Source organism: Pristis pectinata, chromosome 2 (genome assembly GCF_009764475.1).
Source record: "Pristis pectinata isolate sPriPec2 chromosome 2, sPriPec2.1.pri, whole genome shotgun sequence".
NCBI lineage: Eukaryota > Metazoa > Chordata > Chondrichthyes > Rhinopristiformes > Pristidae > Pristis > Pristis pectinata.
In genome coordinates, this window is record NC_067406.1 from 86330081 (window position 1) to 86351735 (window position 21655).

A 21655-nucleotide genomic window follows, 5' to 3' on the forward strand; every position below is an offset into this window, starting at 1 on the left:
AGTTACAAAATAAATAAATAGTGCAAAAAAGATGGAATGATAAGGTAATGTTCATGGACTGTTCAGAAATCTGATGACGGAGGGGAAGAAGCTGTTTCTGAATCATTGAGTGTGGGTCTTCAGGCTCCTGTACCTCCTCCCTGACAGTAGTAACAAGAAGAGGACATGTCCTGGATGGTGAGGGTCCTTAGTGATGAATGCCACCTTTTTGAGACACTGCCTCTTGAAGGTGTCCTTGATGGTGGGGAGGGTTGTGCCCGTGATGGAGCTGGCTGAGTCTACAACCCTCTGCAGCCTCTTACAATCCTGTGCATTGGAGCCTCTATACCAGGCGGTGATGCAACCAGTCAGAATGTTCTCCACTGTACATCTATCGAAATTTGCAAGAGTCTTTGGTGACATATCAAATCTCCTCAATCTCCTAACAAAGTAGAGCTGCTGGTGTGCCTTCTTCATGATTACATCAATGTATTGGGCCCAGGACAGATCCTCCAAGATGCTGAACTTAAAGCTGCTCACCCTTTCCACCGCTGACCCCTCAATGAGGAGTGGTGTGTGTTTTCCCGACCTCCCCTTCCTGAAGTCCACAAACAGTTCCTTGGTCTTGCTGGCGTTGAGTGCGAGGTTGTTGTTGCGACACCACTCAATCAGTCGATCCACCTCACTCCTGTATGCCTCCTCATCGCCATCTGACATTCTGCCAACAACAGTGGTGTCATCTGTGAATTTATAGATGGCACTTGAGCTCTGCTTAGCCACACAGTCATGAGTGTAGAGAGAGTAGAGCAGTGGGCTAAGCATCCTTGAGGTGCACCTGTGTTGATTGTCAGCGAGGAGGAGATGTTATCACCGATCTACACTGAATGTGGTCTCCCAATAAGGAAGAACTGAAGGAAAGGAAAAAGGAACCAAAGGAAAAAGTCCAGACTCAGCATCTCATGTTGTATGCAGAAAAAAGATGAATAGAAGGTTGCAGTTGAATTTTTCTAAGATCAACATGTACTTGTATAGCATGAAGAGAAAACAGACTGCAGATGCTAGAATCTGGAACAAAGAGCAGAACACTGGAAGAACTTAGTGGGTCAAGCAACATCTGTATAAGCAAAATATGTAGGTCGACATTTTGTCCTGATGCAGGGTCTTGACCAGAAACGTCAACTTATACCTTTTGCCTTCACAGATGCTGCTTGACTCATTGAGTTCTTCCAGTGTTCTGTTTTTGTTGCACTTATATAGCATGTTTTTAAAAAACACCCCAAGATGTTTTAACAAACCTCTGAGAGAAAAGGAAAATGGATAATAAGCCATAAAGTGAGATACTAGGAAAAGTCATAGGAGGGTTTTAGATCATAGATCATCTTGGTTGGTGTGGACGAGTTGGGCTGAAGGGCCTGTTTCTGTGCTGTATTACTCTATGGGAGTTTCAGCGGACAATAAGGTGATTTATGGGGCAAATGGCCAGCATATGAATTTTACAAGTTTAATTGTTAATGGGGTGTAGGTAGATAGGAAGGGAAGGAGTGTACAGGAGGCCATTTCTGAAAAATGCTATGGCTTCGGAGGAGTGGATTCTGCAAGTCTCACTGAGCTGGGCAACATAGAAGAGGATAGTGTGATCATACCCAGGGGTTGAATTTTTCTGTATTTTATCCTTATTCCATTTCAAGAGTTTTTTTATTAATGTCTGATAAAACTGGACATTTATGGTTATTTACAAAGAACCACTTGAGATACATTAAATTTCAGTCTCTACAAAGCGCAACTAAATCAAAATCAGTAATAGTAATTTTACTTAAATTGCCTCTTCGACACAAATGTCATTTTCTTTTGTTCCTCACCCACTTCCACCAGTGGCTTTGGTCTCCTTGACTATTTCACCACCATCACTCGCTGACCAGCATACACAACAAGCAAATAGAATTAGCCAGTAGTCTATGTGAACATTTTGAAAGCCATGTGCAGCATTCTTAAAGTGAAGTTAATGAAAATGTGCACTCTCAACACAGTTTTATCTGTGAAATAAGAAGGTTTTTTCAGATAAGTCTTTAGGGATGTTTTATCTTCGTCTGTTTAAAACTGAAAAATTCACACGCCAGTATTACTCGGTTGTGATGCTACTTTCAGCACACTTATCTAACATGTTGTCATGTAATGCTTTTCTGCCACACATTTTACTTATTTATTATAATTACCTCCAGACCTCCCTGCTTATCTCCATGAGCCCACTCTTTCTGTTTTCACCTGGTCTTTACATAGAACACAGAACAGTACAGCACAGGAACAGGCCTTCAGCCCACAAAGTCTGTGCCGACCATGATGCCAATCAAAACTAATCCCATCTGCCTGCACCTGGTCTAAATCCCTCCATTTCCTGCCTGTTCATGTGCCTGTCTAAATGTCTCTTAAACAATCATGCTATCATATCTGCTCTCACTACTTCCCCCGGCAGCACATTCCAGGCGCCAACCAATCTCTGTGTGGAAAACCTGCCTCGTAAATCTCCTTTAAACTTTCCCCTTCTCACCTTAAAGCTACGCCCTCTGGTATTTGACATTTCCACCCTGGGAAAAAGACACTGACTATGCACTCTATCTATGCCTCTCATTATTTTATACACTTCAATCACGTGCCCCCCCCCCCCCCAGCCTCCAACGCTCCATAGAAAATAATCCAAGTTTGTCCAGCCTCTCCTTATAGCTAGTACTCTAATCCAGGCAGCATCCTGGTGAACCTCTTCTGCACCCTCCCCTATTGCCCTCTCCTATTTACCTATTGCCTTTATCTTTCATTTGATCACAGCAGAATCCCTAAACGGTAGTAGAAATCTGAGAAACCCACATAATAAAGCACAATTTAGTTTATTCAGTTAATGTAAATCAGTGACCCTTAAAATCATATGTGGTGCATAGCATAGTGCCCTTGTTGTAAAATAAGGATCTGTGGCTGTTGGCTCAACACGAGCAACTCAATGCATGATCCTTATTTTCTTCTCTCCTGGGAAGGGGAAAGGGTTTAAAAATAGCCCCAGATTGCAGAAGTATTTCCCTAGCACAGTAAATAGACATTACTTGGATGTCTGGATATGCCTGGCAGCACTGAACCTCCAACTATTTTTCTTATCGTTCTCGTCGAGCAAGCTGCTTTTGGCTTCTGAGCACAATCTGAGCATAATGTTATAGATGATGTTCTATTGCACCCTAATTGGTGTCCTGGATGGCCATAACAGTGCAGACCAAAGAACATTTCTGGCTTGGGCCTGCTGCTGCAAATTTAGACAGTGCCAAGGCCCAAGGCTGGTGATCAGATATGTTCTGGGGAGGTGAATGTTGGGTGGTGGTGGAGAGGAGGGGGGAGTTAGTAAAGGGGAATTTGCAATAGGTTAAATGAGTGGGAGGGGCGGTGGGGATCAGATAAATGACTTGAGTTGGCAGACGAATGGCCGTAGTATTGACCTCATTTGATTGCATAATGTAGAAGGTTTGAGAGGGCAGGGTGGAGACTTTGATGATGTTTGGGATTTGCCTTAGAGGAATTCCAATCTCGTGCTGTATTGTGAAAGCCCAATTGTCCCGGGAGTGCCCCATAGTAGTTGCTCCTCGGAAAGCTTGGTCTCCTCCTCAGTGCTCCAGAAGGGTCGTTGAATGAAAAATAACTTCATCCCTTCCATGACTGACGTGGAGTTTACTTCAGGCACTCAAGGGTGAATTGTGATCTGAAGTGCCCCGTCAAATTTACAGCATGGCGATTTGAACCAGAAATGGTCATATTAATGCCCCACCGTGGGAAAATAATTAATTTTGAGATATATGGTGGTGAGTAATCAGTGCAAGACATGAGAATTTCTCGACCCTGTCTTTATAAAGACTGCTTCTCACTTAATGTAGGCTACCAGTGCAGAACTAGGACTTTGATCCGCAGTGCAAAGTTTAAGTGTGCTACCTGTTGTATTCAGCTGTTGCTAGAGAGGAGCTGTAGGCAGGTAGCTTTTGAGTAAATGACTTCCCCTTTGCTGCAACTCTCCCTTAGACCAAGGTTTCCATCTGATCATAACATTGTGTTTCTCCACCCTGAGCCAATCACTCCCCGATTCTGTGACTGAAGGGCTGATCCTTCCAACTTCCCCTTCGGATCTCTTTTCCCTGCATCTGCACACTGCCATGCCCCATATGACCCAGGACCCAGTCCCAGTCCCTGTTTTACTCCGTTCACTTTGCAATGACATAAAGCAGTTAAAATCGCAAAGCCTTTTCTATTGCACATGAGACCCTGGGTCTCGTGCAGGGTAGAATTTTGCAACTACAAACCGTTTTTGGTTTCAAAGCAAAAAGAATGTGCTGGCCTGCTGTTCAGTGCACATTTCATCCACCTTTCTGGGCAACAAACCATTTCTAGGCCTTTCCATTTCTGTCTAGATCAACCACATCAGAGTGAGTGATGCTGGGCATTTTCTTAAGACCAAGAAAAAACAAATCAAATTGAACAGGTTTAATGAATATACTGAGTTTTCTCCCCTGCCTCCGCCAACAAACAGCAGAACCTCTCATTCTAGATTTGAACACAAGTTGCTGCAAAAAGAAAATAACAGCATAATAACAACAGCTTGCACATCTTTCATGTAACAAAATGTTTCAAAGTGTTTCACAAAATGAAGTCACGGAGGAATAAGGGAAATAAAATTAACCGACCAAAGTCTCATTTAGGAAAGTAAGATTCTGGGGTTTTAAAAGTGAGAAATGGTGAAATGAAAAAAATTTCAAATGAGCATCACTGTCTTCAGTTGTGTGCAATGGAAAGGGCAGGCATTACCAATGATATGAATGTCAATGAAGAGTTAATGGAGTGGGACTGGAATAAAGTAGAAAGGTCAAAGAGGTTAAGGTGGAATAATGTATAATAATCACATGGGGCCGTGTGTGTTATGTAAATCAGTGCAATCTCAGTGCCAAAAGTTGGATGGAAACCTGACTGAGGGGAGTTGGAGAGTCACATGGGAATGATGTGTTTAAAGATTGTAGGGAAAAGATGGAACTTGGACGTGAGTTAGTAATTCATGAAGACGTAAAGATTGTGCAGTATTTTTAATAGAATTTGGGACTTAAAACTATGTCCTGAAGAGTTATTGCATCCTGGCATATGGTGAAGGAGCTGTAAGGTTGCCATATTCATATTGCATTTTACTGATACCTCCCTCCCCACCCCATACACACAATGAAAGATTGAAGTTTGGACTGTGTCTTTATCAGCAGCCACTTATACACAGTATAGCCCTTTAGTTGCATCATGAAGACTATATAAAGGAAATAATAAAGATCTGTATTTACATATGCCTAGAAATTCATCCTCACCAGGTAAGTCTAAAAGATGTGGCTGCATGTTGAACTTTACTCCTGAGAGGATTGGAATTTTGGGATTGGCATACAATGCTCAGGCACCACTGCAATACTGATCAGGGAAGAATTTCTAGGCAGTTGAGCTTTTCAGCATACCTCAAACTACAGTCAAAGAAGTACATTCTGAATGAAAATAAAAAAAACAGCAGGTGTTGGAAATCTGAAATAAAAACAGAAAATTCTAGAAATACACAGCAGGTCAGGCAGCATTTCAGGAAAGAGTATCCAGTTGACTTTTGTTTCTGTTTGTTTCTCTTCAGGATACTGCCTGACCTGCTGGGTGTTTCCAGCACTTTTCTGGTTTTATTTAAGAACATTCTGAAAATAGTGCTTTAGCAAAAGCTGTCAGCAATCTGCACACAGCAATCTCCCTAAAACAGAACCTTGATAATAAGTGACAATCTGTTTCAGTGATGATGACTGAGCTGTCAAACTTGGCCGGTACACTGGCCACAACTTCTCCTGCTTTTCTTTGATACTCAGTAATTCCTTGATTTATGAATTTTGCTTTCATGCCATTGACTCTTTTGGTACATGTCCTTGATTTACAAAGCTAAAATGAACAATCCCCCACTGTTTGATGATTGAAGTACACTGTAGCAAGATGCTATAATGTACAGTGGCATGCAAAAGTTTGGGCACCCCTGGTCAAAATTTCTGTTACTGTGAGTAAAAGATGACCTGATTTCCAAAAGGCATAAAGTTAAAGATGACCCATTTCTTTAATATTTTAAGCAAGTTTACTTTTTTATTTCCATCTTTTGCAGTTTCAAAATAACAAAAAAGGAAAAGGGCCCGAAGCAAAAGTTTGGGCACCCTGCATGGTCAGTACTTAGTAACACCCCCTTTGGCAAGTATCGCAGCTTGTAAATGCTTTCTGTAGCCAGCTAAGAGTCTTTCATTCCTTGTTTGGGGGATTTTTGCCCATTCTTCCTTGCAAAAGACCTCTAGTTCTGTGAGATTCTTGGGCCGTCTTGCATGCACTGCTCTTTTGAGGTCTATCCACAGATTTTTGATGATGTTTAGGTCAGGGGACTGTGAGGGCCATGGCAAAACGTTCAGCTTGTGACTCTGGAGGTAGTCCATTGTGGATTTTGAGGTGTTCTTTTCATGAAATTCTGCACCCTTTTTTTTCCAAACTTTCCTGCATCCTCACCACAAAATTCAGCATCAGAAGTTTGCAAAGGAGCATCTAAACAAGCCTGATGCATTTTGGAAACAAGTCCTGTGGACTGATGAAGTTAAAATAGAACTTTGTGGCCGCAATGAGCAAAGGTATGTTTGGAAAAAAGGGTGCAGAATTTCATGAGAAGAACACCTCTCCAACTGTTAAGCAAGGGGGTGGATCGATCATGCTTTGGGCTTGTGTTGCTGCCATCTGTAAAAAAGCTGAAGATGAAAAGAGGATGGCCTCTACAACAGGATAACGATCCTAAACACACCTCAAAATCCACAATGGACTACCTCAAGAGGCACAAGCTGAAGGTTTTGCCATGGCCTTCACAGTTCCCTGACCTAAACATCATCGAAAATCTGTGGATAGACCTCAAAAGAGCAGTGCATACAAGACGGCCCAAGAATCTCACAGAACTAGAGGCCTTTTACAAGGAAGAATGGGCAAAAATCCCCCAAACAAGAATTGAAATAAAAAAGTGATCTTGCTTAAAATATTGAAGAAATGTGTCACCTTTAACTTTATGCCTTTTGGAAGTCAGGTCATCTTTTACTCGCTTAGCTATTCACAGTAACAGAAATTTTGACCAGGGGTGCCCAAACTTTTGCATGCCACTGTATGTTGCCCTGCCTTTCCAATTTACAAAATTTTGCTTAACAAGACATTTTCCAGGAACGAAATTGAAGAATAGCTATAATGTCGTTTTGAGGTTTAACTGAGAGCAAACAGAGCCTTTATTTAACAGCTCTTTCAAAAATAGAATATCTGGTGCTGTGGCACTCCCTCAGCAGCGCACTGGAATGATAGCCTAGATTTCTGTGCTGCAGTCTCTGGAAGGGGACCTTAACCCTTCCATCTCACAGGCAGAACAACTGCCAATTGAACCTCAGCTGAAACTCTATAGGGTGAAAACGCCTGTAATCCAATGTTACTTTCAGTTTCTAGCAGTGACCTTAGAACATTTAGCATGGTTGGCTGCAGTGTGTGGAAATCTTCCCTGATCTCTCTTTGTTTATTTTTTAGTAACTAAAACAATTTGCTCTTTAGTAGCATCTTTAAACTAGTAGGGTGCCCCAAGGTGATTAGCAGGAATGTTATGAAAACAAATGCAACACCAAGCCACAGAGAGATATTTGGACAAGACGCAAAGCTTAATCAAAGTGAGGTTTTATGGATCATCTTAAAGGATGAAAGGCTTAGGGAAAGGGATGCCAGATCTTTGGCCCAGTATAACTAAATGGATTCTCCCTAATTGGTGGGGTTATGGGAAGTGGACTTGCACAAGAGGTGAGATACAACTAAATTAAGGAAGATATTTTGAAGCTTTCTGCAAAATAATTTCACTTTTTAAAAAATTTAATGATAAATTTCACTAACATTCTTGGTCAATCTATATCAGAAATGTGGTGAGGTATTTCTGGAAGCAAACACAAAGCTAATTGTTGTATTAAAGAATAATTTAATTTTAATAATTTAAAGTAAAATTATTAAAATAGAATATTATGCAACATTTGGGCAGTGTAATTCCACTCTTAGTTCTACCATTGGAGATTGGTGCCACATTCATATTCAAAGCATAAGACATTGTAAGGGAGGTCAAGTTCCTTAACAGCTAGCTGAAAAGTCTGATCAGAGTTTGGTAACAAATTGCCTGATGTTTCACCATGATTTATAAAAACATCTGAATGTCTCTTACATTATTATCTTGTAATTGCAACTATGTATGTTAACTTAGTTTGGTAAAAAAATGTTTTAATAGTTTGCAATAGGATGAACTGTAATGCTGCCATCCTTATTGTACAGCCAAATAAAATTTGCACTGTAATTGTAATAAGACTCAATCAGCAACTTGCAGAAGACAATGTGCATGTCTGACTGGGTATCAGTTTAATGTACAAAGAGAAGGTATTGATGGAGCACAATAATCTTTAAAATGCTGAGTCCTTAAGAAGCAATGCCTTTGTACAGAAGGTAACTGGCGAAAGGGGTGCAGTTTAGCTTGCAATATGTAGTAGATATTCTCTTTTTTTGTTGTTTGAGGGTGTTTCCAAATACATAGCACCAAAAAAGGAACCAATTTTCTCTCTTTTTGTCTAAACATTGGACAATTCCATTTTTGACCATTATTATCACTCTGATCAGTGTGGCACATGGCTGATTTAGAATGCTAGCAAAATTAAAAGGTCCCCAATTGTATATTTGTTTAAATAAAAGCAGAACCTTTTTGTTTCCATTTAGAAACTCAGGAGCTGGAATGTGGAGAATTTTTGAAGGAATTTGGATCCAAAAGCACATCTGTGATTCTGATGTTCTGTAATTGTATGTACATGGAGCTGTCTGATTTCATGAATGGGCATATACCAATTTGTAATGCTGGGTGCAAAAGAGAGTAGCTAACAGCCTTTGGCAGACAATTGCAGGCACCTAAAGCATTCCATAGCTTTCTTTCAGACCCAACCTCAAAGTGCACCTCCAGGGAGGATGAGATTGATGTCTGCTCAGGTATAAAATTATAACCTGCTCTGAAAATATCCACTCCAATCCCAGTTCGAATTTGGGGACATTTTTCTGTACCCAACATTCTCAAACACTCTATTGACTAGTTTGAGGACGCAATGCCAAATACTGATGAATTACTGACTGAGGACACATGGAATAATGCTGAGCAAATCATCCTGATCTGGATGAAATATGGGCAGGTCAGATCAAATGGCCCAAAAAAAACTACCACCACTTATTTCTGAGTTACCTGTGTTAAGATACAAATTAAAACTGAATAAAAACTGGTTCTGATGTTCTTATAATTAGCAGCATGATAACCCTTTATATTCAGTGAATGGAGAGACTGTTAGAACCAATTGATGAGAAACCATCACAAGACCCCAACCAGCTGCTGAATTGCTTCACGGATTTCAGCCTTTTATCAGTTTCAGCTGTTTCCTACCAAATGGTAGGAAGATGCCCCCGCACCTCACTGATTGCACACTGGCTCTGTGCGAGCAGAAATTTAAAACCTTGGGCCAGATCATTGTGATGGCTGTTCTGTAAGCTGGAAAGGTTTGCAAGCATCAACTAGGCCTGAGGCAGTGGATCCTGAGTCCCTGTCCCCAGACTGCTTTGTTGGCTTTTTGACAACTCATTGCTATGATTTTAAAATGTTTCTGGTAATCAGAGACATCTAAGAACAATTGAAATAAATGCAAACAATTAAAGAAATTGAAAACTTTTCTTAAAACCAGATAAATAATAAATGTTTATAGAAATACACTTACCAGATAGAAATTAATTTAAACCATTAATATTAATTAAACATGTGAAAAAGAAACACTTTTTGCACTTAGGTTTTGAAGGGATAGGATTTTAAATGGAAGGGATAAAATGGATCTGGCCCCTCAGTTCAGAGCGACCGAACTCCACCCCTGGGGTCCATAAGTTCAGGTGCACCAGCAGCTGAACTCCAGCAGATACCTGACTTCCACATGGGAATGCAAAGATATGGAATTCAGGAAATCTCTTATCCACAATGAGGACTTTGCTGTTTGAAATGTAGAACCTGGGATGAATCCGCCAGGATCGACCACCACTATTCTTTCCAGGAAATTTACTGTTCACAGTATCAATGGCAATATCTATCCCACTCAAGCTGCAGGCCAGAAGGAAATGGGATGCAAGGTTTTCAATAGCTTTTCTTGGCCCAGCTGGTACCATTAGATATGCTGTGAGGACAGACAGTCCAGCATTAATGATTTCAAGGTGCTGGCCACAATCCAGACCCTGTCCCCAATTTTACCAACCAGCAGGCCAATCTGTCTCCTGGGATCTATGTGTGAAACCGTATTAATACATGTCACCTTTTACATATTGACAGTCGGAGCATCATCCAAAGAGCTTGTTAGGCATTCAGTGCATCTGCCAGGAATTGATGCAACAGCAACTCAAAAGAAAATTTTCCCCCCTCATCATCTCTCACTTACTCATCCCCATCCTGCCTCTGTGAAGCACTTGGGGTAATTTTCTATGTGAAATGAGTACAATCTTTCATTGATCATATTAAAGAATCTCCTATTCAGGAAGTAATACTGCATTCCAGTGTGATTTCCATCATTGTGTTGTGTTCTTCTGTCAACAGGCAGCGTAAATAGTTACCAATAAGGCCTGCTGATTTTCCAGCCAAAGTTATCCTTATCGGCTCCTGTACTCAAAGCCCAAAGCCTTGAGCACTTCATTGCAGTCAATAGATGAAAAGCGATGTAACGGACTCAGAGGGACGAACTGTTCTCACATTAAGCACTTCTTCCAAAAAAAACAAACTGCCTAAAAGCAGTATGCTGCTTCCACTAGTGTGCTGCGTTGAACATAAAAGAACAATTTTCCCAAAAAGTGATTGTATCTCTAGCATCGTATCATTTAGTATGCCTTTTTTAAATACATGTAGAAGTTTAAAATGCATGTAATGGGTTACAGATTCAGTCGTGTAGCTTATCTCAGTGGCCCCATAGCTCTCGGGAATGCCTGTTATTCAACGATCACTCTGCTCTCAGAGGGAACTCAATGTTCAACTTGCCACACGGGCCACATATGGCTTTCTAGCAGGAATATAGCTTGCCTCAATGCTGGTGCTATTTTTCTGTCAGCCCAAATATATGGCAGGAAAAAGTATCAAATTCAAATGTTTCAAACTTAAAGAGACTACTCCTTTTGGGCAAATGGTAAATTGTTTGGCAAAGCTTTTCTGGCTGTTGATGGAGAAACACAAACCAGGTTGAAATACAAAATTACTTCACAAGCAGGAGTTTTTAATGGTGATCAGCAAAGAACTCACATTTATTTTGCAATTTCTGCATATAAATGAGCCCAGGCTCTTCATAGAGGTAAAGGGTTTGGGGGGGGTGGTGTTGAGGGTTGAGGATGGGGATATGATTGGCAAGAAAAGATGGAGCTGTTAAGAGGAGTCAAAGATTTCATCAAAGAGGTGGGCTTTAAGGGCTTGAGGAAATGGTGGGATTTTCAGAGGAAATTTCAAAGAATGCTTCTCAGGCTGATTGTGTCAATGTGTGTGTCTTTCAGGGTTCAGTTGGTAGCACTGTTTCCTCTGAATCATCGGGTTATTGGTTCAGTGCCCACTCCAGAGAGCTGAAAACCACAGTGCAATGCTGAAGGAGTGCTGCATTGTGGGAGGTGATATTAAACTAAGCTCCTGTCTATTCATAGAACATAGAGCATTACAGCACAGGAACAGGTCCCTCGGCCCACGATGTTGTGCTGAACTAATTAAACTAGTAATTAAATGCCTAACTAAATTAATCCCTTCTGCCTACACAATGTCCATATCCCTCCATTCTCTGCACATGCATGTGCCTCTTGAATGCCTCTATCGTATTTGCCTCCACCACCACCCCGGCAGCGCATTCCAGGCACCCATTACTCTCTGTGTATAAAACTTGCCCCATACATCTCCTTTGAACTTAATTCCTCTCACCTTAAATGCATATCTTCTAATATTAGACATTTCAATCCTGGTAAAAAGATATCGGCTGTCTACTCTGTCTATGCCTCTCATAGTCTTAAAAACCTCTCGGCCTGCAGCACTCCAGAGAAAACAACCCAAATTTGTTAACCACTCCTTAGAGCACATGCCCTCTAATCCAGGCAACATCCTGGTGAACCTCTTCTGCACCCTCTTCAAAGTCCCCACATCCTTCCTATAATGGGGCGACCAGAATTGAATGCAATACTCCACTCAAGAGGTTTTAAAGGATTCCATCATGTTAGTTTGAAAAGCAACAGAATTGTGCCCAGTGTCTTTACTATTTATCCATAGTCAATATCGCTGGAACAAACTGCTTGTAAAATTCAGCTGCGCAGACCCATTGTTTGAGCATTACAGTTGCAGATTTGTTTTTAATATTCCTTCCAATGGGTGGGGACAGATGAGTGGACCACAGAGCCATGGAGAGAGTGATCCCTGCGGAAGCGGAGACGGGTGGGGAGGGGAAGATGTGGTTGATGGTGGGATCGTGTTGTAGCTGGTGGAAGTTGCAAAGACCGTCACCCACTTATGCAGCTCTGTGCTTGGTTTCCCAACACTAGTCACTCTTCAGTCATCCCACACTGGTACTCTGTGACACCTTGATTCCTCCCAAGCCATTCATGTTACAGGCTGGCCAATGAGCTAGAAATGCTACCACTACCCCACCACTCCACCGTAGACAGGCAAGCCTGAGGACTGATGGCCTCCAATGAAGGATGTGCCTCCACTAGTAATGAGACTAAACAAGGAATCAACATCCTCAGGCATCACGTTTGCCTTTGGAGAGACTTTCCTGCAGGCTCAGGATGGATATCCAGAGCTGTACTCATCTACTGCTTCCACTGGGACTTGCTGTACACAAGTGAGATGCATTATCCCATTCATGGTAGAAATGGAAAGCTGGGGAAACAGGCATAAGCTCACAACACTTTGGCAATTCACACCTTGGAGACAGGTCATATTTCCCTGCGATTTACCTGGGAGAAGCTGGAGCAGGCCTTTCAGCATGCAGATTAATTAGTGCAGTAAACAGATTCCTATTGAATAGTGTTCATTTTGACAGCTCCAGATGCATCAATAGTACTTGCACATTTGCCTGGTAGTATCCCAATTGAAAGAAATGTCTCTCTTCTAGACAAATTAAGTTTCTGTTCTGTGAGTTGGCCAAATTGTTTGATCTGTCATGGTGTGACATATCGGGGTTAATCTTACATGTTAGTGCTTTGTAATATTTTATATCTTCAATCAATATTCAATGAATGTCTTTTGCCAAAAGTAATCTTGTATTGATCCAACATTTATTAGCAACATGAATGAAAGAAATAAAGATCCTCTGGCATGTTCAAAACTTCATTTTAATTTCCATCGTTATAATTAATTAACACTCTCTGGCTCCAGTGAAATTAGAACTCCACACTTATTGAACTGTTGCCAACATGGACTATTTCTTAGACTGTTCTCATTGTTCATTTATGAGGCCGAACATCAGTATGCTGCATGAAACGTCAGTAACTGTAAGCTAACAACCAAGTTTAAAGACAAACTTTAAATTATTTCTTACTGCCTAACCTCAGAAATATAAATTGGTAAGTTGAATTATTATTGTCACATGTACTGAGGTACAGTGAAAAATTTGCTTTTGTATACCATCCATACAGATCATTTCATCACATCAGTACAACAAGGTAGTACAAGGGAAAACAATAACAGAATACAGAATAAAGTGTTAGAACAGTGATATATCATATGTAATCCTGAACATAAAATTTAAAATACTTTTTATTTATACAGGACCTATGTTTCATACATTCCATTCAGGGCTGTTCTTATTTCTCTGGTGTAGATGTTTTGGTTGTTTGCAACACAGGCTGATACATAAGAAAGAGAAAGATGTGTATAGCAAGTGATGAAAGGTTCTTAATTGTCAATTGTTAACTGATTTAATGCCACCTATTTTGAATTGCACAAGAAGATAATGTATAGTTAACTAATTGTGATAAAAATATGATTAAGAAAAAGAGTTAAAATTCCTGGGGTTTATTAGCACCATTATTTAGGCAAGGGCAGGACCTGATTATAAAATATTACAACCCCTTATGGATCACAGCTTCTTATACGGTGTGTTGCTGGATCAGTTAACATTGCAGGTCAAGCCACAGCAAGGGTGGTAGGTCCAGCCTTGGGTTTGCTCCTCTCATCGGTGTCGTTGTTTAGGAAAGGGGGTGGAGCTTCTTTTCTCTTGTTTATTCATTTTTCAGGATCTGGGCATTGCTTTTATTGAACATCCGGAATTGCCCTTGAGAAGATGATGGCGGGTCACCTTCTTGAATTGTAGCAATCCTTTGGATGAAAGGAATCCCATAGTGCTGTTGGGGAGAGAGATCCTGGATTTAGATCCAGAGACAATAAAAGACCAGAGATATATTTCCAAAGGATGGAGTGCTTGGAGGGGAACCTGCAAGTGGTGGTGTTCCCAAGCTTCCGCTACCTTTGTCTTTCTTGGTGCAGAGATTACAGAGTGGGTGGTGTTTTCAGAGTAGCACCAAGGTGATGAAGCAGCTGTGGATGATTGGCTAGTCCTGAGGAATTGCTGCATCGATGCCTTGGGTCTGGGAATGTTGACGTCCAATAACCACAATGACCTATTGTTACGTGAGGTATGACTCCACCATAGTGCGTTTTCCCTTCGATGTTCCTTGACACCAGTTGTACCAGGGCACCATGATATCAGCTTGATCAACTGCTGCTTTGGTGTCGACAGCAGTCACCTTCACCTTACCTCTGGCATTCAGCTCTTTGGACCATGAATTGATTTTGGCTTTGACAAGGAACTGGTGAAACCCAAATTGGGCATCAGTGAACATGCTATTGGTGAGCTGGTGCCACTTGATAGCATTATCAATGACACCATTCATCACTTTGCTGATGTTTGAGAGTGGACTGATAGGATGGCAATTAGCCAGATGGAATTTTGTCCTGCCTTTCATGAATAGGACATACCTGGCAAATATCCACTTTGTCTGGTAGCTGCTGGTGCTCAGCTGTTCAAGTACAAATTGGCCAGAGGCTTGCTTGTTCTGGAGGTCTGGTCTTCAGTACTATGACTGGAATGCTCTTGCTGTCTCCGTGTGCTCATCTCTTCATTGATATCACATGGAGTGTATGGAATTGGCTGAAGATTGGCTTCTGCGATGGTGGGGAATCTTGGTAGGAAGCTGAGTTGGATTCGGGACTTCTGGCTGAATGTGTTGTTGTGACTGCCACAGCCTTGTCTTTTGCGCTCACATCTTGGGTCCCGCCATCACTGAAGCTGTGGATACTCTTGGAGCTTCCTCCTCCTCCTCTAGTTATTCAATTTTCCACTGCCATTCATGACGAAGTGTTAAGATTGGAGAGCTTTGATCTGATCCACTAGTTGTGAGTTTGCTTAGCTCTGTCCATAGCATGCTGTTTGTGCTGTTTAGCGCATGTGTAACTCTATATTGGAGCATCATTAGACTGGCACCTCATTTTTAAGTGTGCCTGATGCTGCTCCCAACATATCTTTCTGTCCTCCTCATTGAACAAGGTTGATCCTCTAGCTCGATAGTGATGATAGAGTGAGGGATATGCTGGGCCATGAAATTGCAGATTCTGGTAGTACATTTCTGCTGCTGCTGACGGTCTACAACACTTCATGAATGCTATGCTAAATCTGTTCTGGGTCTATCCCATTTAGCATGATTGTTACGCTACACTGTACAATGGAGAGTGCTCTCTGTGTGAAGATGGGACTTGATCTCCACAAAAAATGCATTTAGCACAAGTAGATTGGTGAGGATGAGGTCAAGTAAGTTTATCCCTCATGTTCGTTTGCTCACAATCCTACCATCTGGCAGCTGTGTCTGCCAGGATTTAGTCACTCAATCAGTGGTGGTGCTACCAAGCCATTCTGGGTGATGGACATTGAAGTCCCCCACTCAGAGTACATTCTGTGTCCTTATCACTTTCAGCACTTCTTCAACATGGAGAAGCACTGATTCATTGGCTGAAGGAGGACTGCAAGTGATAATCAGAGGAAGTTTCCTTGCCCATGATTGACCTGATGCCATGTCATTTCATGGGGTCTGGAGTCAATATTGGGGACCAGTGGATACCATTCTGCTCCCACCTAAGGTGGTTCTGTCCTGCCATTGGAACAAAATGGACCCACAACTTGTGATTGAGGAGGCTGGTGCATTGTCTGTAGGCTTCAATTTTGTGAATACAACTATGTAAGGCCATTGTTTGACTCATTTGTGGGATAGCTCCCCCAATTGAGATGCCGTAGTTTGTCAGGAGGACTTTGCAAAGTCTTCTGGGCTGGGTGTGACTTTCCTCTGCTTGACATTAATGAAAACAATAATGGAATTCAGGGGAATCTGTTCAGAGAATGGTTAGAATGCAGAGCTCACTCGTACAAGCAGGATTTGAGATGAATAAATGCATTTTAAAGAAAGCTAGATAGACATGGGAAGAATAGAGGAGTACACTGATGCCATAAGTTGAAGGGGGTGGAAGGAGGCTTAAGTGGAGTATACATCAAGTCATTGAGCAGTTGATCTGTGCTGTACACATTATGCAGGTCTACTTACACTTTCACTTTCACATGACCCACTAGCCTATTAGAAGCCAATTTCCATTAGTGATACACGACTCTTAAAAAGTTCTTTGACCTCATTTTTCTATTCCATTTCATGTACCTTTTTAGAAAGCCCATTTTCTTGAATCTAGGACACGAGAGATAACCTTTTCAAATCACCACATGATCTAAGGTTGGTGGCTTCAGACTAAAAGGTCTGAATTTTTTTGTAAATTTATTCCATTTTCAGGTCGCTTATTTTAAAGTTAACTGCAGGCCAGTATATCAGACTTCAGCACTTGTAGCCTTTGTGTCCCTGCTTATCACCCTCCAGCTCTTGTCTCCACCTTCACCCTACCTTCACCCTACCTCCATCTACCTTACTTTTCTTTGACTGCTTCCACCTGTCACCCGCCAGCCCCTGTCTCACATTTCATAAACCACCCCCCCCCCCCCCCCCGCCCCCAACAGATGCTGCTTGACCTGCAGAGTTCCTCCAGCAGATTGTTACTTGCTGGAATCTAGATGAAAAACATGACGATGCTGGAGGAACTCAGCAGGCCAGGCAGCATCCGTGGAGAAAAGGAGGCGGTCAACTTTTCGGGTCAGGACCCTTCTTCTGGACCCTTCTTGTTAATTGAAGGTCGTTTGTTCCATGTAATTTTGTCTAGTTTGTCATACATGTGCATAAATTTTCAGGTTAAGATAGCTGCCACATTTCTTTCATGCCTCACATGCCAACTTTGTGAATTAAGATGATTGTTGAGGTCATTAGGAATTTTCTCTACATTCTATATTCATTAGGCAAGGGAAAGTATTTCTTAGGTAATATTTATACAGGTAGGAGAGGAGTTTATATGGGAGCCGTGCATAATGGTTGTTACTGGACTAGCATTCAAAAGCTTGAACCATTGAACTAGAGACATGCATTTTAATTTAGATAAAATGATTAATCAAGATTTTTTTGTAAATGCCAGTGTCATTAGTGATAACTATGAAACTACTGAATTGTGTAAAAATCCATCTGGTTCACTAGTGCAGGGCAATAAATAGCTGGTACTCAGCTATTACCTTTTAATTACAATTACATTTTAATTACATCTGAACATGTGTATCTGGACTTGTGCATGGGAAAGTGATGCCACACTGGATTTGTGAACCAGATTTGGAATGCCACTGCAAATCCAAAGTTGTGTTTGAGAGTAATTCAGCTTTTGTATGTGCAGTTCATAGGCAAGTTAGAGAAAGAATACTTGGACGTGATTTACGAGAAATAAGCAAGCAACGTCAGGAGACAATAAAAGTAAAGTGAATGTCTATAAGTGACTTGTTCCACTAATTATCTGTTTCTCACAGGTCTGCTCCAAATGTCCTGTTTCTCATCACCATATTGCTGTGTCTGCTGAGGAAATAGGAGCTTTTTCCTCCTGGATACTAAGTGGCCTAAATACAGTTTTTAATCTTCCTTCTCCTAGCAATTTTTCTGGAAGTGCATGGTTGGTTGTAACTTCAGCTATCTTGACCAATCTTGTGAAGTTACTTAGCTATATCTGACAATGTGGGCATGCAAAGGATGTTTGAAGTGGTGCTGACTGCTTCTGCCACCTCTGTTCATGGTACTTGCACCACTCTGTTTTCTGGGTTTTGCCACATCTGTCTCTCTGCCTTATCTCTGTCTGCAGAACCTTCACAGAAGCTTCTCAAGATCAACGTCTTTCATCTCAACTAATCTATTCTGCCATTTCAGATGTCTGATTCCTTTTCTGTAGTTCTCAATTCCAAAGCTTTGCCCCTTTAAGTACTGCTATAAAACTTAATTTCTCCCTTTATGAGAGAAAGTCACATTGATGATTCAGAGGTTAGATGGCAGGAAAATCACCAAAACCCTGTCATGTGTCAAATCAAGCCTCTGCAGGAAAATCCTGTCTTCACTCAGTGGTGCCATATAGCTGAGTGCATGTCTTGCTATTTTTCTGGTGGCCAGAAGGAATTCTAACTGATACTGATTTTTTTTTCTTAATGTGTGATTTAATATTGCTGGTCCCTATTCTATATTAATCCATATTAATAATTTAATGAACAAATTTGTAACCTCTGTTCTGTATTCCTGCATTAGGTCAGCAATTTCAGTATTTTCTTTCTACAAAAAAAAATACTGGAAACATAGCTAGTCAATCAATATCTGTGGTGGAACAATTAAATCAACATTTTCAGTCAATTCTTTTCTCTACAGCTGACATGTAAAGGCTGGACAAGCACATTATCATGCTTAGTTGAAGAATAGGAGGGAAGAAATTAAAAGAAAGACAACCAAACAGATGAAGAGTGTTGGCCCTGCATGCTGCTACCGGTTACCTCAGTCAAGTAATAGAAAACATTATGGAAATAAGTGACTTTAAAGAAATAAATGAGTTCTAAATAAATGTTGCCGTTCACAGGTATATTGTTGATTTATTTGTAATCTAGTGAAAACTGAGCCAGACAAAATGATGCCAGTATTTTATAGCTTTTGCCTGTAGTCTTAATTTACCAACTTCTGATGCACAATGTCTGTCCTTTGGAATTCATAGGTTTTGATTCCATCTGTGATCTTCATGCAAGTGAAGTCAAAGTTTAGTTGCAGATGCTGCTATGGTAGTTACTTTGATCCCAACAATTTCCTCTGTATAAACTTCTAGAAAGTATTCATTGCCTATTTTAGTTCATTATCAGTTGCCACCATTTTTGTATTCCTGTGGGATCTCATATGGGATTATCTCCTTTGATAATCCCTTTGCTGCTTAAATTCTGGAAAACATAACTGCTGCATTTGTTATTTACAACAGTGCTTACTACTTTCTTTGCTTCTATGACTGCCTCTCTTTTACATATATTAGAGGTTGCATGAAATTAGTTTTTAATTACTTGTTCGACATAATATTCACATGAACAGTTAAGTTTGTTTACTCTTCAGTTGTCTTTGGTATGTGGCAAGCCACTATGCATAACAGTATCTTCTTATAGATTTTGAGTACTACTCTACCCAACTTCCTCAAATTAAATGTTTAAGTTCTTTCCTCATTTATTTGAAATTACCACTTTTAAAGTTTTAAAAGATTTATTTGTATTAATATCACTGTTGCAAGGAGGTACTTTATCTTCCTGAGGCTGTCGGTACTTTTCCTGTTATTGTCAAATCAAAGTATGGGTTATCTGTTGTGGCATTTTACACATGGGATAGATGGACACTTGACAAACATCTCCTGGGCACAGGCGAGCAGCCAGCAACAACCCAGAGCACCTCCATTTTCTCAATGTGTCACTCCAAGGTTGTGGTCAAGGACATTAAATATAATCCCCCGGGAACTGGTGGGGAAAAGTGGGGTTCATTTACTCTGGCTTTTCCATTACACTTCTGTGTGACTTATGGAGGATCTATACGGGAAAGGCCATGAATTTCTAGGTTCATACACATAAAACAACTCTACATAATATGCTTTTGTAGGACAATGTTATTTGTTCCACAAAGGCTGATTGGGAAAGTGCATCACTTAGTGAGAGATTTCTTTCAAATGTTAACATAACCAAGCACACAGTCACCAGAATCATTGAGGTGTGGGATTCAGCATAAACCAGGCGGAGAGCAGTTAGAATAGAGCAGGGACTTACCCTCTGGCTTCCCGCCTCGACTTGACCATATTTTAAATTACAGGCAGCAAGGACCACCTTCCCAGTGCTGGCGGGATCCTTCTTAAGATAATGCAGTCGGGCTCCGATGATGTCACTGGGTTCTGACCACAATCTTTCAAATATCTGTGGGTGCGGAAGTGGTGCCAGAAGACTGGAGGGTTGCCTGTGTGACACCTCTGTTCGAAAAAGGGAGAAAAGGGTACATCAGGTAATATAGTCCAGCTAGTGTAACGTTAGTAGTGAGTAAGTTTCTGCGCACTGTGATATGGGATAATAATACAAACTGAGAAGAATTATGGGTTAGTTAAATACAGCCAGAATAGAAATAGCAAGTTATTTTGTTAAACTTAATATAGTTCATTCAAGAATTCATAGGATGTATCAATACATGAAATATAGTCAATATTAATCTGAATTTTCAGAAGGTACATAGGAGACATGTTGGTGGAATTAAGGCTCTCAGTATTAAAGCAGATATTGGTTAAATGACAGCATAAAAATGGTTAATGGAAGTTTTTGAAACTGGAGGGTTGTAAACATTGATGTTGTCTCAGTACACAATAGAAGGACTTGGTTGCAATTCTAAATTTTACCTACTTACCAATAAAATGATCAAATTCTGTAGGGCATTGCATGAAGTAAAATAATTCTTTAAAATGGAGGATAGTTATTTCCACTATACAAAGGGGTCATTGCTTATGAATATGGTTGGGTAAGATTTCTGTATTTCCCTTGCTGAGGTCTGTCCCAAAAACACCATTAGACTTGTCATTACAGTATTGTAGTTATTTAAAATGTTCACTGCAATTTTTTTAATTGAATCAGCTGGATGGATGGATGCAATTTTTCTAAAGAACTCTAATTCACTGGTAACTTCTCATCAATGAATAAGCTGAAACAAAAAAATAACCTCTGACATTTTCTTTACATAGTTGTGTTACAATAAGGGGTACCTGCATTTAGAATTAAAAACTGTGAAAATTGATCATACTAATAAGAAGGCAAATAGATTTGTTTATTTTTTCCATGAACCACATTACGAATGAACAGAAATTTAATGAAGACAATTCATTTATAAATAAAAACAAAAGCCATATTTTATCTTAGTATAGGAAATTAACTGGTTTCACACAATCTTACATAACTGTTCAAGATTAAGAGCAAATCTCACTGCTTTCATAGCCAGTTACTTTCTTTTACAATTGATATTAAGATCTTGGAAATGTTTCAGACGCGAACCATTAAGGGGTAGCAGCTGCCCCCATTTTTATTGACCTATCCAGGACCATTAT

The 21655-nt window shown here is 40.6% G+C and overlaps 1 protein-coding gene across 1 annotated transcript in view; it reads left to right on the forward strand.

Moving 5' to 3' along the window:
* LOC127581990 (mitogen-activated protein kinase 10-like) overlaps positions 1–21655 on the forward strand; it is a 200465-nt gene that overhangs the window by 80246 nt on the left and 98564 nt on the right. Inside the window, 1 exon segment of the mRNA XM_052036874.1 lies at positions 20386–20571. Coding sequence (XP_051892834.1) covers positions 20449–20571 — 123 coding nt within the window. The 5' untranslated portion in view covers positions 20386–20448.